The 16,760-nt window shown below is 39.7% G+C and overlaps 2 protein-coding genes across 4 annotated transcripts in view; both read left to right on the top strand.

The window, feature by feature from the left end:
• Positions 1-9: 9 nt before the first annotated feature.
• LOC5503391 lies at positions 10-10,156 on the top strand. Its single transcript, XM_032371742.2, has 15 exons — positions 10-189; positions 351-478; positions 1,584-1,679; positions 2,009-2,089; positions 2,440-2,517; positions 2,607-2,658; positions 3,337-3,449; positions 3,649-3,788; positions 4,434-4,553; positions 4,930-5,012; positions 5,373-5,873; positions 6,354-6,456; positions 7,132-7,226; positions 7,376-7,537; positions 8,571-10,156. The coding sequence occupies exons 1-15, from the start codon at positions 30-32 to the stop codon at positions 8,669-8,671; spliced, it is 2,013 nt and encodes a 670-aa protein (XP_032227633.2). The 5' UTR covers positions 10-29; the 3' UTR covers positions 8,672-10,156.
• LOC5503396 (mitogen-activated protein kinase-binding protein 1) overlaps positions 8,699-16,760 on the top strand; it is a 20,236-nt gene continuing 12,174 nt past the window's right edge. Inside the window, exons 1-13 of one of the 3 annotated variants that reach the window (XR_007312289.1) lie at positions 8,699-10,177; positions 10,290-10,381; positions 10,861-10,923; positions 11,146-11,203; positions 11,940-12,041; positions 12,232-12,309; positions 13,361-13,399; positions 13,537-13,647; positions 14,128-14,313; positions 15,266-15,336; positions 15,797-15,886; positions 16,138-16,210; positions 16,324-16,437. Coding sequence is in view for 1 of the 3 variants with exons in the window: in XM_032371741.2 (XP_032227632.2) it covers positions 10,064-10,177; positions 10,290-10,381; positions 10,861-10,923; positions 11,146-11,203; positions 11,940-12,041; positions 12,232-12,309; positions 13,361-13,399; positions 13,537-13,647; positions 14,128-14,313; positions 15,266-15,336; positions 15,797-15,886; positions 16,138-16,210; positions 16,324-16,437 (1,191 nt within the window). In the remaining 2 variants the exon portion in view is untranslated. The remainder of the gene's footprint in view (positions 10,178-10,289; positions 10,382-10,860; positions 10,924-11,145; positions 11,204-11,939; positions 12,042-12,231; positions 12,310-13,360; positions 13,400-13,536; positions 13,648-14,127; positions 14,314-15,265; positions 15,337-15,796; positions 15,887-16,137; positions 16,211-16,323; positions 16,438-16,760) is intronic. The other 2 variants (XR_004293479.2, XM_032371741.2) reach the window with 2 other exon arrangements.

The following is a 16,760-nucleotide window of genomic DNA, read 5'->3' as shown; positions in this document are numbered from 1 at the left end:
TCAGTCATTTTTTGGCGGTAATTTTCAAAATGGCGGCCGATAGTAGTGTGGAGATGAATGAGATCGGAATACGAGGAAGCATCGAGTCGCCTTCCTCAACACTTCATAACTGTATAATGTTCTCCAATAATTATAGATGTCTTAGTGCGATTTGTGACTTTGGGATAGCCATAATCGCCGAAATCGGAGGCAAGAAGTGTGCAAAAGATGTGTTGTTGCGTTATTCAAGAGTTCGAATTATTGCAAATCTAAAGTTGTCAAGATTATGCTAATGATTAGCCTGCTGTGTTTGAATCAAGCTATAGTTGCCACTACCGTTTTCTTTTTTAAATTCATACTCTATATCCTAGATGGGATGAAATATCTTACGATGAAAACCAAGCTCTCCCACGGCAAAGGCGAGACATTGGAAGCACAGGCATGGTCACCGGACGACAAGCTGTATGCTGTCTGCGGGCGAAATATCCACATTTATATGGTATTATTTATATGAAGATAACTTTATGACTAATTTAATGCGTTTGCGGCTAAACTTCAGAATACCCGTCCACATTTTAAGGCGTCTAAATTTCATCTGTCCGCGGTCCGCAGTCCAGAACGACTTAACGTAAAGTGCCCATCATTTTACAATTAATTTATAATCGGATATGTCATGTTGGTCAAAGACTACTAATTCATCCATAATGCGAAATTGGTTGGTCCGCGGTCCGCTGTCTATAAAATATGCACAGATGGCTACACGGCGGACTGCGGACCCCGGTAGCAATGACTTAGATTACTTAGACTTATTATTTGATACTTCGTTCTATAAATATGCACAGACGGCTTCACTGCGGACCACAGACCACGGTAGCAATTACTTAGATTACTAAGACTTATTATTTGATACTTCGTTCTATAAATATGCAAAGAAGGCTTCACTGCGGACCGCAGACCCCGGTAGCAATGACTTAGATTACTAAGACTTATTATTTGATACTTCGTTCTATAAATATGCACAAACGGCTACACAGCGGACCGCGGACCACGGTAGCAGTGACTTAGATTACTTAGACTTATTATTTGATACTTCGTTCTATAAATATGCATAGAAGGCTTCACTGCGAACCACGGTAGCAATGACTTAGATTACTAAGACTTATTATTTGATACTTCGTTCTATAAATATGCACAGACGGCTACACAGCAGACTGCGGACCGCGGACCACGGTAGCAGTGACCTAGAATATTTAGAATTATTATTTGATACCTTGTTCTATAAATATGCAAAGATGGCTTCACTGCGGACCATGGCATTAACGTGGCTCCACAGTGGACGGGTATTCTGAAGTTGCTCCGCGTTTGCTAGCCAGAGAACTTGCAATATGTACTGGGCACTGTACCAAGCCCTTAAGAGGTTGTGCACCCCCCTGTGTACATGTCCGGGAGGGATGGGCATTGCAGTATTGCATGCCTGGGTGTATTGCATGTCCATCTCCCCCAGAAAGAGTGAGGGGGGGGGGGGGATGATCATTGCCAACCCTTTCTATGACATGACGAATACCAAGGTTTTGTTGCTATTCATATAATTTCAATTTTTACAGTCAACAAGAGGTTTTGTGGCTATTCATAGAATTGATCTCTACTACATCCCAAAAGATATTACATTTGCAATGTTCCCAGATGGTGAAGCTGCTAAGGTAAATGCCTGTTGTACCTCTATGGGAAAGGGTGGGGGGATGCGCTGATTTCAGAGAATACTGGCTGTCTTGTCTTAAATTAGGACTAAAAAATGGATAAAAGCAAGTCTAATGATTTGCAAGTTTTTCAGGGTTGAGAATTATTGGAGGATTATTTAAAAAAAGAAAATGAATCTGAAAGCCCCCATTTTATAGGTTTTTACCAGATAGAAGCTGCAGAGGAACTGCTTATTTGAAGCTGTATGCTAATCATGTTTTCTTCAATAAAATGTACATAACATGGTCTGGACTCAGGCACAGACTGATAATCTAGTATTTTTTTCTTACAGTACAGAACAGCGATTGCTGGACCAAATGGTGTTGAACTCACAGATATTGAGCTACTTGAGAATTCCAACAGTTTAAAAATGGTAAACGTTAATTCAAGTTCCCCTGGACAGAGCCGTACCTAAAACTTCAAGTCAAGGCAGGAGCAGATCCATAAATTAAGGCTAGGCAAAATCCTTTCATTATTTATACAAAACAAAAAGACTTGACTTACTTTTTTTTACTTTAAAAACAGGGTTGGTGGTGGTGGTGGTGGTGGGGGAAGGGGCTGGCCACCCAACTCATCCCCTTCCACTCTGTATCCGCCCTTGCAGGGAGAGACCTTAATCAGCATTTATATCTGTGTGTGTGTGGGGGGGGGGGGGGGGGGGGAAGGGGCAAAGTCTTCAAAATCTTCAGACTTCAGGTCTCAGTGTGTACTTATTTATTGCAGTCTGATGTGTCTCCATTACATGCTGATCTCGCCATCATTCTGGTAGAATTCTCACCTGATGGAAATCTTTTAGCAGTGGTAAGACATCCCCCTCGCCCTTCAATTGTGTTTATTGTTTTTTTTTATACATTTTTTCTATCATTGGTTTATCAGCATTTTTGTTATAGGCTGCCCTTGACTGCCACTTTGGAATATGGAACATCTGTGGAGATAGGAAAGGTATTGTGAAGTAGAAACCTCTGCTTGATCAAGGGTTCGCTGGTCATGTTTGCACCGCTTGCAATTCAGTTCTGCTGTGAGAGGGGGTAATAAACTAAGGATTGATTGAATGATGTTAGGGTGTTTAAAATGATTTATTTTGTGTTATCATCACCACTAATGCCCAATGAAAATCTGCTGATTACCTCCTTATGTACATTAAAAACAGTAGACCCTAACTAACTACAGTATGAAGGGAAACAAAAATCACATTGATTTATTGCGGCTCTAAGTAAGCACGGTTGGTAAAAGACTTTAATCTCATATTAGTATTTTCATCTTTAATCATGGATAAAGTACATTATTGTTATAATGCATAGTGGAATGCATTCAAGAATAATAAATAACCAAAATGATTTTGATCAAAATGGCTATTCTTGAGGAGAACAGAAAATTCAATTTTGATGGGTTAAATGTTGTCAAGGGAAAAATGTTATTAAGCAGAGATTTAGAGCAATCCCAGTTCTAAGTTCAAGTTATTTGAGTAAAGATTTATGAAAAATAACACCATAGCGAAGAGAAATTGAACTTAGTCCAAGTTAATGGGGAATCAGAGTCATCTGGTTTCACTGTACTTAAGCTGTTTAAGTGTGTAAGATATTGAATACTGACACTGTTTATTGCTGTTTATAATGGAAGACTTTTGGTATGTGCACATCAGTACTGTCCGGATCACCAGCATAGCATTTGCTCCTGACAGTGAAAGCATTGCTGTTGCATGCTGGGATGGGGCCTGTTTCTGCTACACCAAGGTATAAAAATGTTTTGTCGCGAAAAAATATGAATGATTAATGGTGCAGCCCTTTTGAACTGTCCATAAGGCAAGCCAATTGTTGGTGTCTTTTACCAGACTGTCCTTCTCCAAGATTTTTTGTGCCACAGATCTTTTTTTTTTTTGTAAAAAAGATATTAATAGGTAGTAACAATAACATTTAAGCAATAACATTTTAGGCCTCTGATGGTGACAGAGCACAGTGGGTAGAAAGCAGTATTGATGGCACTGTCCAGGAAGTAAAGTCCTCTGGTGATAAGTTCTCTGGTGTTCTGCCTGGCTGCTTGGCATGCTGGACCATGGACAACTCAACTACCAGGTACAGTACTTACTGAATTGATTAATAAAACGTTGCCAGTCAGCAGATGCAGTACTGACCAAATTGATTATTTAAGCATTACCGCCTATGTATGAGAGGGCACTGACATGGCCTTTAACCTGTCCGAGAATTTTCAAAAGTAGAGCATATTTTACAAAAAAATGTGCATTGAATGTTGGTTAAAAATTCTTTACCCATATACTGTAAAGCGTTTACCACACTGAGGGCACTAATATGGCTTCTCCCAGAATTTGTCGTAAAATGTTGGTTGAGGTCTTCAGGCAACATAAATCGATTACCAAAATGAGGACACTGTCTAGTCTTTTATCCAGAAAGTCTAGTGAATGTTGAGGTTTCCAGCTCAGACTTTTTACCACACTGGTACTGTATGGCTTCTCCCCATAAGTTTTCACTGAATGTTGCTTGAAGTTTTCAGCCCACATAATCGTTTACTAAAATGAGGGCACTGATAGTCTAATATTCAGAATGAGTCAGTGAACGTTTAAAAAGACATTTATTAAAATAACGTTTTCCTCGAATAGCGGCTGGTTTCGAAAACGGGAGAAACGAAAAGGTTTGCAGCTAAAAAATAATAACAACATACCACTCCCTAATTCATATTGTTTTATTTCCATTGAATATTAGTTTTTCAGTCTTGACTGAAGAAGGCTCTTGGATCAAAACAACAAACTACAAGAACCAGAATTGTCAGATTCAGAAGATATCTGGCAGAGCAGACCACATAAAAGGAATGCGGACATTCAGGTTTGTCAAGAACTGACTTTTTTAGAACAATGGACAGATAACTTGTCAAAGAGCGAAACGCAAACACCATGATCCGAGGCCGTGGGACCTGGGTACATATACCGTTAAAACTATTTCATTCATAAGCATATTTTTATTTATCCATCTATTTATGACATTAAAAGACGAACATTTGTTCATTATACTCACGTGTCCGTTTTCAACAATCGTTTTTTTAAACAAATATATAAGCCCGTCATTAGATACCGATCATAAAAAGCATGTAAATACTAGAAACTAGAGACAGTTCATTAGCAAATGTTATTAGTATGGAATCTAATTCATAATTTCCTTATTCTTCCAACAACATGTTCTTCCAACATATTTTCTCCACTAGAGACTCAAGGGAAGAGGTGACAGTTTGCATGTTGAGCTCGAAAAAGATGCTTCAAATAAAGCGTATCAATCAAACAGACAGGGGTAAGGGTTAGTTCTCACATTTTCCTATTTTGACTGGAACGCAAGGGCCAGAGAACACAACTGCTAGTCTGACGGATTTACATTAGGTGCGTTTTCATTGGTTAGTGCCTTGCCATACTATCATTATACAACAGATTAAAGTATCGGGAAGTTTTTCGTAAAATTTCAGGACAGTCATCTTACAGTTTTCGGGAGAGTTTTTCGTGAAATGGTCGAACAGTTATCGTATACTGGCTACACAGTTGTATTAACCGCCTGTTTTGGTAAATCACATCTGAAAGCTTTTTGGCTATATGGTATGTGTGACAACTAGGATAACTGAGACATATTTATGAAACTTTATTCCTTTTATATTTTCAGCTCACAAAGGAAAAGAAGAAGTACTTCTCGTTGAAAACGTTGAAGGCTCACTATGGCTTATAAGAGATTTCCATGGCGCGCCGAACTCTATGTTTAAATTAATCACGCCTGATGCCGAGACAATAAGGGCAATAAAACACTTCGATGAAACATGCTTGGCTGGTATGAATTCTCCAAACAAAGAGCCTAAAACAAAGATCAAAACCGTGGCGGAGAGTTCTCGAAATATTTTTACAACAACTGAAGAAAGCGTCAAAAAAAACAATCAAGCTTCCCTGGGTGCTGGTGTGACATATTTTTCTTGCCCATTGGAACCGTCTTTACTACTTGGAAATAGTGAAGAGCCTTTGACGTCACCCAAAGACGCAACCGTATTGGTCAGTCTGAGTCACGTGGTTATTGTGAGGCGCAACGTGGTTGCGTATGTGTACAGTCGTGAAAAAGATCAGTGGAGAGCGTTACTGTTGGACGAAGAAGTCACGTGTTGCTGTGTCACGCAAGGTGGGTTGTACAGATGTGTTCTACAATGACTCTAACAGATATATTATTTAAAGAGCATACTATGCGAGAAATGTGCTTTTCTGTGGTACTCAACTGGGGAGACCTTTAACTAGGTTCAATTAAAGGTGCAATAGCTTGGTAGAGGTTTTCCTATCCTTGAGTCTCATGTCAGTGTTTTTGGCTCTTTCGCATTTTGCAATATTTGTGTCGCGATGTTCATTTGCGTTATACAAATACTACAGTACCGCTCACGAACATAGGGACACTGTTCGCGAAACTTTCGCGAACATATGTCCACATGTTCTAGAGCGGTACTGTACACAATATTTATTTATTTTTATTTATTTTTTAGGTAACTCAATTGTTACTTTTTTACTTTTTTCAATCAAATGCAGTTTGTTGTTCACATGCTGTGCGTTACTTTGTCACATGCAAAGATCAAATTCTTCTCTTGTTTCTAACAAAGTTTGTAATTCACAGGGCGTTACCTTGTTACATGTAGCAGTGTGGTACAGTTCTGGTCTCTTGGTACTTTAGATTTGGTCAGCGCGACACCATTACCAAAGTTGTGTGTGAATCCACAGTGAGTTGATGTTGAACTGCGCATCACCAGATGAAGAAAGGGGGTTCAGACAGGGTGGAGGGGCATAGATAGGAGTGGCTTAGTCAGGGAGTCGTGGGCAGAGGGGCATAGATAGGATGGGCTTAGTCAGGGAGTCGTGGGCAGAGGGGCATAGATAGGAGTGGCTTAGTCAGGGAGTCGTGGGCAGAGGGGCATAGATAGGAGTGGCTTACGCAGGGAGTCGTGGGCAGAGGGGCATAGATAGGAGTGGCTTAGTCAGGGAGTCGTGGGCAGAGGGGCATAGATAGGAGTGGCTTAGTCAGGGAGTCGTGGGCAGAGGGGCATAGATAGGAGTGGCTTAGTCAGGGAGTCGTGGGCAGAGGGGCATAGATAGGAGTGGCTTAGTCAGGGAGTCGTGGGCAGAGGGGCATAGATAGGAGTGGCTTAGTCAGGGAGTCGTGGGCAGAGGGGCTTAGATAGGAGTGGCTTAGTCAGGGAGTCGTGGACAGAGGGGCATAGATAGGAGTGGCTTAGTCAGGGAGTCGTAGGCAGAGGGGCATAGATAGGAGTGGCTTAGTCAGGGAGTCGTGGGCAGAGGAGCATAGATAGGACTTGCTTAGTCAGGGAGTCGTAGGCAGAGGGGCTGGCGTCGCAAAGTCTTGGACATCTTGTTTCAGATTCTCGTCTCTCTTTCAGTCTGGTGGCTGTAGGCTCCGTCACCCAGCCTGTTGTACAGGTGGTGGACGTAGATGGGTTTGGAGAGGGAGACATCCTTACCTTTAGGCTTACTGGTGAGTAGGCTTAGGAGAATTGATCCTCTCGTATCTGTCACGTGTATAACGCAAGACATTCAAACGAAAACAAACCTCGGTTCACGATTTTTATTTATTTATCTATTTAAAAGGTATATTATATTCATTCAGCATCTCCGCATTTCTAGACAATTTCACCACCAGTGTTCAAGTTCAGCCAATATCCGTGCCCAGTCTCTCGCCTAATGCACTGGGCATGCGCGCGCCCTGTTGCTTTGTGGGGGGTCTACTGGTGGTTCGATCTGATACATGCCGATCTGCCGCGCATGCGTGGTCCGTTATTCGGCCGGGTGAGTGTTGCGCTATCGAATCTTCTACCTTTCTATTAGCCGCCATTTTGTCATCAGCAAAATATCAAGTGTGAGAAAGCATTCGTTCCCATCTGCCTATTTTTGGAAAATATCTTTGGCTTCTCTCTGTTTGAAAAAATATTGTCAAAGTACCCCCAAGGGCAGGAAGAACAGAATTTTTGGCTAAATTCTAAAACTACGAAATCTTCTTTCACCTGGCTGAAAGGTACCTATTCAACATAGACTTTCCTTGCACATGGAGCATCGCACGGGACTGTGGCTGCCACCGCAATTGTATTGTCATTTTATTTTTAACTTGTTTAATTGGGGGTGAATCCTGCATGGTTGTAGTGCCCGTTTACGCGTTGTCCCATTGGCATCTATTTTGTATATTGCAATTCTTGTCCGATAAAGCTAAAAAATATACGTTTAAAGCCGCATTATCACCAGTTTACTTCCAGAGGTCCGACGGAAACCTCAACCGTTAAAAGACAAAAGAATCTATTAAAATCCGAGATATTAAACAGGCCATCCGCTCTAAATTATCAATCACATCCTCAAAGAAACTTCCAATAAACACACTGCTTTTAATATTTTGGAATATTTTTCGCGTTTTCCGTTAAAAATCATCGGAGATTGTTACGTATCGACCGGAAGTAAACTGGTGACAATGCGGCTTTAAGGAAGCGCTGTCAGTGAAAACCCGGCTACATTGCGTTATCTGATCTGCTACCCCGTGGCGCGTGGCTACCCTCCAACGCGCCTACATTAGCCTTCCCGATCAGCGTAACAAACTCCGTTCCTCCTGCCCTTGCACTTGACAGTATAATGCATAGGCGGGCAAACTTCAAAAAATTCCCGCTGAGGCAAGCAATACTTCGTTTTCCCCAACAATGATGTTTCTATGTAAGATTTTTTTCTAAGGACGCGAAAACGCCCATACAAATGTCATTTCAAGTCAGTATCTTTGAATAAAATGTCAAGAAACAGTACGATTTACAATGAGTCTGGTTATTTCTTGTTCTTGTTGCAGAATTGGGCGTACGTCGCGATTTCATGGAAAAGAGGGAAGTGAGCGTCGCGGAATTTGTCGTAAAACATCGTAATGATCTTATGCGCTTAGACCTTTTGTAAAAAAGGAATAGCACTTAATTAATAACTCCTGAAAACGTCAAAACCAATACGCCAACAAACTTAAATTAGAAAGTATATTTACCTTTTTCTAGTTGTGTTACGACAAACTAGACACATTCAGGAAAGATTGAACACTTACAACTAAGATTCACAGTGCTGCAGTAGTTTTGTAAAAAAGGATATGGGGAATAGTAATCAGAAACAAACACAAGAGAGTCATTGGCTTTGAATTTTTGCAATGATACAGCCCTACCGGCAGTTTTTAAAAAAACCTCAAAATGTAATTAGTTGTTGTTTATAAACTGCAATTTATTAAGAATGAACAACAATATTGTAAAAACTATCCAAATACGTTGGAATTATCGCAAAAATGCCAGAAGCCGTGAAAATATTTCCGATGTCACTCTTAGCTAAGAGCGTCATATCCTCTCTCCCGCGCGCTGCTCGCCGGGATAGCCTTTGTTTTTTTTTTTCGCGCCAGCTGGCTGGGGGCACGCGTCTGTTGTCAGACTAAAACTTTACGCTCCTAAAATACATAACCTTCTTATTTTACAAATGGAACTCATATGTTTTGGTTGCTTTGGACATATTCTCTTTACATGGTTATAGGACCCACAATTTTATTAAATTTCTACATTTCTAGTCGGTTGAAACAGTAATAATTTTCTTGTTCAAACGATATAATAAACCACAAGCCTTCATGAGAAAACTCCGGAATGTGACGTTCGTCTTTCATAGACAATAACACATATTTTTTATTGGAATAAAAATAAATGGGATAGATGTATTTTTTTATTGATTAAGAAAAAAAGGATGAATAGTGCGATTTTCTCTTAAATGATTCTAAACTCCCTTGTGAACGATAAAAGTCTCTTGGAATCTATTTTACATTCCGTATAAATGTAATGAAGTGTGAAGTAACTTTGATGCTTGTGGTAAGACAAGGTTTTCATTCAGTAAACCTATTTAGCATTTTATCTAATTTATTTCTTTGTCAATTTTTAGCCAATCTGATAATGCATAATTTAAAAACAAAATATGGGAAAACAATGAGCGTGTAGAGCTTTGGTTGTAATTCATGCACATTGAATGTATGCAAACTCCCTAAAGATTACGGCGTCGAAACTCGAGAATACTAAAGGCCGGAGGATTGGCTGCTTTTTAAGGGGTTTATTAGAAAAAAAGATGTCAATTCTCGTGCGGCTGTCTTAATGAAGCTTTAAAGATTTTAAAGACAAAAATGGGAGACGAACAATTGAAGTTAAAACCGCTCTTTACGATAGAAAATCTCAATTTATCGCTTTCATCTCATAGTGGAATATAATGAGACAGAAAACGAGACCATCGACTAAACCTTTTAACCCATCGTCGGGTCGCATTTGATTGAAAATCATGAGTTTCAAGACAACGGACATTCGGAGTATAATCGCACCGTCGAAAAGAGTTGTTACAGTTCGCAAGGTTGAAAGCGATGGGGATGTCAAAGAAGCAGAGACAGAAAAAAGCGTAAGCATCACTTGAATCCTTTGTATAATAGCATATTTGGCTAATCATAGTCTAACCTTGTTAGTTCGTAAGGGATGTAGGTAAACTTGTGCTCACTATTTCTGTATTTTAGGTCGTATTGGACACGGTGTTCGGTTTGACAGCTGGAACTAATGCCTCCCTTTCTTGTAATGCGGTGACTGGCGTGGTTGCGTATCCTGCCGGGTAAGGCTGTACTTTTTCTCTCTAAAGGGAATTCTTTGCTGAATATTTCTCTTATATTTTAGGCATCACTGGAAACATCTGAGTAATTAATTATAAAGAAAATATTTCGATTGTTGCTCAAAAGCTTATATTTATTGCTAACAGCGTTAGTGTATTTTTATTTTAGGTACTTGACTCCTGAATAAACTATTTTATATTATCCAACCCTCAAATTCAATTTTGAGTTCAGCCCAGAGCCCATATGTGATAAGCTGAATGGTTAGACCAAACAGAACCGTCTTATAGGATTAGAGAAATAATAAAGATATACTGTCGCCTGTGTTTCTTAACAATGTTCGCTTTTTTTAATTGTTTAACAGCATGATTCCAATTGTGTGGAAACATCACTATCACAGAGATCATTGAGTTTTATGTTTGCCTTGACATATTCAAAATGTGTTAATAAAGTATTATATTCCTATTTTATGAACTGTTTTTAGTTGTGTAACTGTTCTCTTCAATCCCCTTACTGGAGCTCAAGACTTTATCCATAATACATTGAGGTAAACCTCTAATGCTTGTACAGCTTAAAGGCATTCAGAAACTCAGATACCAACACCACGAAAAAACCAGTTAGCTTACAGTAGATCTCAATCATGGTTTTGATTCCGGAAGATAACCATTTTGCTTACTCAATTCCTGTTGTAGTTTTAGTGAGGTTTTATTATCAATAAAATGGTGCGGCTAATATATATATGAACAACTTTGTTTTTTCCTATTTTCAGGAAAACGATATCATGCTTGTCATTTTCCAAAGATGGTAAATATCTGGTGATTGGCGAGGTGAGAAGGCTAATCATATTTGTAGGGTTTGCATCGTGAAGTCTGGGGTTTGATATAAGATCTATCGGTATAACCACCATGGGTAGACGATGAGTCATCTTTGATTTGAATTGCTGGCATTTTCCATTGTTATCGTTATTGTTTTAGTCACCAGCAGTAGCATTACATCATCACCATCGTCATCATGAATCATCGTCATCATGAATCATCGTCATCATGAATCATCGTCATCATGAATCATCACCATCATGAATAAAAAAATTCACCAGCAGCAGCACCTACATCAGCACACCATCATCATTATAATCATCATCATCATTATTATCATCATCATCAGTACAACCAACAGTACTATCAAGAATACCCTTTTGATATCTTCAACTTTATTGGAAACATAATATTAACCCAGGCAGGTCATGTCGTAAGCATCAGTAAACGAGAGTGATTAGAACCAACACTGTCGTTAAAGGTAACGCCATCTCTATTTATTATCATTATCATCCTCACCATTTTCTTCATCATCATCATTAGCATCACAACCTTTATCCCCGTCACCGTCATCACCACCAGCTTCATCGTCATGATCATCATCATCATCACAACCACAACCATATTCATTGTCACTGTTGTTATCGTAACTAGGGCGACGCTCCTCGTTGATCATACAAGGATTGCAAGCAACCGTGCGTTCCACTTGCGCTTACGCCCAAGTGAGAACCATCCTTTATATTTTCAGAGCGGTCACAAACCGTCGGTTCGGGCATGGAGTATAGACGAGCCAGGTTATCCCCAGATATCAGAAATGGCCAATGGACACAAACATGGCGTAGCGTGTGTGGTATGTAATCTATAATACTCGCATGTTGAGGATCACATTAATATTATTCGCTATTTGCCCTTTTCTCGATTTCACCATGTATATCCGCATTAATTACAACCTTGATGAAATCTAAACAGCCTCATCTAACAGCCAGAGATTTAGAATACAATTTGCCGTGTGATCATTGCGCGTATTGTGTGTTCTGCAGGCGTTTGCTCCTGATCTGAAGCACGTGGTGTCTGCCGGCTTTCAGCATGACCTTCTGGTCAACATGTGGAACCTCAAGGTGAAGACGTAGGCACGGACAGACAAACGGACCTACAGACAAGAACAGACGGACCGGCGGATAGATAGACTAACGCATGTGCGACAGACGAATAGGCAGACGGATCTTCGGCAAACGAGCAGGCAAACGGACAGACGAATGGATAGGACGAACATAAGGACGGACTGATAAACGGACGAACATTAGAACAGACAGATGGACGGACGGACAGACAGACAAATTGGCTATCGGATAAACGGACGAGTCAAACGTTCAGAAAGACAGACAGACATTCGGAAATAAAGACATGCGAAAGGACAAACATGTACCAGCCTAACACTTCTCAGGGCTGCATCCGAACCGTAGGTGCAGGATGTAGGGACGCGACTTTGTGTAACAGGGCTACATCCAGGTTTACAACTCATAGGGATGCAAATCTCCGCACTGTCTCATTGTGTGATCGCAGCTTCCCTTCTCACATGAATAAAGCTCAATATGGTTGAAAGGTGACATGACGGAAAAACCTGGGAAACGCGCAATTCCAGATAGAGAGAGAAGACACAATTACTTACAATGGCTATAGGTTCCTTGTTCTACGGACTGATTTTCAAAACACAAATAACGTGAGACCGAAGTGCACATAACCAGATTTTGGCTTTTTAAGATAATTTTTCCTTGATCATCATTGCACTGTGCATCAGTTCAGGGACGAAAAGCTCAAATTTCAATGACACTTTACAAAAAGTCGCATCAATTTAAAAAAAGTCGCACTTGATATTTTGTTTGCTATAAGTCACTAAGTACTCAGAGAAATTCTCCGCCTTATTCGATGTGAAATGGGCTTATTCGAAGCGTCACGTCATGATTTTCCGTCATGTCACTCCCGCACAATACCACGCAAGTCATCTATACCATCGGCCAACTCAAGCGCCGAGATAATTCAAACCAAATATCGTCAATCCAGTATAGATCTTTAATCAAGGGGGGTTATTTGGAGTCCTTTTTTTTAATATGACATGGGCGAATGACATTCGTTGATATTTGTTTTTAATGATTTGTCTGATTATTGCAGAGTGGGAAGATAGTGGCTTGTAACAAGGTGTCAACCAAGGTAAACCTTAATGCTTTTTTGATAACTATTCCTTGATGATATCACCTTAATTTCATCTATAAGTAAAATAACTGCATCATTTACACAAGAATAGCTAACTGCCCGCTCATCCGAATTGATTGTTTTGTGTGTTACAGATATATGGAATATGTTTTTCCGAGAGTGCCAGCTTTTTCGTCACATGTGGCGTTCGTCACCTTAAGTTTTGGTACTTTGAAGAGGCACTTAACAAACCCAAGGACAATAGTGTGAGTTGTATGACATGTTTGTCATATTATAAAGAAGAAAAATTCAGCGAGCGCCTGCGTCTGATTACCGCAATTTTTGCCCAAAATTAAGAGAAAGATGCCCAATCTATTAGAAAATCAGCATTGAATAATTTTCCTCAGTATATTGAAAATATATTCGCAGTAATGTTTAAAATTTACTCAGATTTTTAATCAATTTTGTTCTAGTTTAACTATGGTCCATTTGAAAATGTGTAAAACCTTTGAAAATATTTGGAATATCACAAAGAAAGCTATATCTGAAAAAAAAGCATATTTAGAAATTCACTATTGGAGATTGATATATCCCTCCTTGAAGACTAGCAAACACCTAATAAATAGCTCGTCTTGAAATTAAATCAGTCGAAAATTACAATCATCGACCATATCATATCAAATTGATGTGTACGTTTTGTCTCTGTTGAGCTGATAAACTAACTGCTAATTATCTGAAATTCATAGCAACAAAACTCCAAGATCCCTTTGAGCGGCCGCTCAGCTTTACTGGGGAAGGAGCGTTACAGTGCCTTCTGTGACGTAGTATGTGGCATAGGGAAGACCGCTGACTATACGTATAGTGTGACCAGCAACGGCAAGTTGTGTGCATTCGGCGCGAGCAGGTCACTGGAAAAGTCCTTCGAACTGAGGGTAAAGCTTGAAATATCACCAATGCATGAACAAGGCAAAGTCCCATTGTTGTGCGGTATTAAGGTTTATCATAGCTTTCCCCACACCTTTTTTGTAATAATAAACATACAAGCAGATAAAGAGGATTTTATAGAAATTACGTAAAAAAATGCCCTGTCCTATACAACTTTTTGGTGATTTTCTGTGTTGAATCAAAAGAGGAAAGAACAGCGGCTTTTATTCTTCTTGTCTTCAACAGAAAAGATTATACCTAATAACGCACCTAGAAAATAAAATCTTAAAAAAATGTTTTGCTTCATTTTGTTTTACGTAAACTTATGCTAAAATTTTATGTCTGGCTAGTCAGATTTCTAGTGTTAACAAAGACAATTTTTGACATGCACTTGCCGTTAGGTTGTCTAGTTCTTACACGGAGCATTACTTAGATAATAGTAGTTCGCCAGCATTTCTTCTTGTGGTCAGTCAATCGAGCAATGTTGGTCGATGTTGGTGCTGTTTGCACGGGGCTTTTCTATTTTTACTATGAGATCTATTACGAAAAACCAAAAAAATTGAGAAGTTACCTTTGCACCAATACTGTGAGCCACAATTGCTCAATGAAACGGGCTGCGTTTCCCAAGACAAGGCCAGGGATCATTCCCGAGTTAGGTCCGCTTGGGATAGAAACCTGATTTCCATGGCTCTTTATAAGGACTTTGAATCCCTCGTTTTCTCGGATAAGGGCGCTTTATGGGGGAACATTAAAGAATCGATGGAGACGCTTTTGCATAGCAATATCTTCAGTGACAGTTTAAACACTAACGCACTCACACTCATGATTATAAACATAAACAGTCTGTTCCTCTGACTAGTGACGGGTTACATGTGCAGTGCAGGTAACGAAGCCCATGCCTACTGTGCTTAGATACTTGCGCTATAAAAATACTACACATTTGCATTTTTCACATCGTAGGCGAGCCGTGCTCTGTGTCTCGCCGTTAGTGAGCAGTTCATATGCTGTGGATGTACGAACGGGATTGTCAGGTTAGTTTTATCCACAAATTTATCAAAGCCATTTTATGCTCCCGCATAATACTCAGACAAAGAAGTTTTCTTCCAATCAAGCCGTTTTATTTGTAAACTATAACGCTGGTGGACGTTCTTTAATGTCAAACAAGGAAGTCTAGTTAAAAAAAAGTAACGATCAACTCTAGCGAGTGAGAGTAATCTATTACCACTTTCCTCTTCCATTCGTAAAACAACAAAAGACAATGTAGATATGGCATGTTCTATTTTCGTTTGATAAGGTGTCTCGTTTATAACTCAAATATATATATAATTTTTTATCTGGCAATAGGTTCTTGCACTTTAAAACAGGCCTGGTATAATATAATTGCCACAGAGCGAATAAATTGGCATCCACTCCAAAATATATACGGTTACAGTACTATAACTTTTCAGTGGGGTGTCGAAAGGGCAAGATTTGTTGATCTTCTCTTCGCAGAGTTTGTGATCCAGTGACTCTAGAGATCATTAGGACTCTTCCTAGACCACATTTTCTGGGTGTGGACGTGGGGAAGGCTGTCGATGGCAGGTGAGCATTATATTATTTTACGAACGGCCTACTCAAGCCTCGTTGCTTAAAAGGCCTATATGTAAAACAAGATTTCTCATGAGCAACGTAGATATGACTCCATCTTGGTACTGACATTACAGAAGCTTGCTTAAGCGCAACACAACCGCACGCCTGCCTGCTCGCCCGCCTTGCTGTCAGAGATATATCTCTTATTGACTGTGAGTCATAAGTTCGCCCAACAACATGCTTAATTTTGAACTTTGCTTTAGTTGTGAAGATGAAAAGGAATCGGATCTCTATCCAGACGCCATTGCATTGTCGATGGACCCCAAACACAATAAGGTATTCCTCAAGCTCTACGGATGTTATTTGCACCAATACAGCCCAACAGCCGTTCTTAATTTGTTTGTGAATTTTTATTGTCTTTGATGATGTTTTTTTCCCTTGGGGTACAGGTCACGTGCTTGTATAATGACCGCAGCTTGTACGTATGGGAAATGTTGGATATTGACAAAATCGTCAAGAGCTTTTCGTCTCTGTACCACAGTTCGGGCATATGGGGGATAAAGGTATGTAAGACGTTACATTGCTTACAAATATTGCATGATCGGACGCACAAACAAAATAACTCGGTCAAAATGGCCACAAGTTTAATTTAGCTGGGTAAAATATGGTCAAGAAAAAAAAAATAGAATTAGCCGGGTGTTAGAGTAATCAAGTTCAAGCTATCGGAGTAAAAACGTCTGAAAAATAACACCAAACCCTATTATATAAAAATTATATCATGGACTTTGGTTTAGGAAACTGGGGATAGAGGTACATGCATTAGATTGCTTATCATTAGATTGTATATCATGGACATGGTGCATGAATTTAGGGGATAAAGATACAC

The sequence above is a fragment of the Nematostella vectensis genome, chromosome 7 (assembly GCF_932526225.1).
Source record: "Nematostella vectensis chromosome 7, jaNemVect1.1, whole genome shotgun sequence".
Classification (NCBI taxonomy): domain Eukaryota; kingdom Metazoa; phylum Cnidaria; class Anthozoa; order Actiniaria; family Edwardsiidae; genus Nematostella; species Nematostella vectensis.
This window is presented reverse-complemented; position numbering and strand designations above follow the sequence as displayed.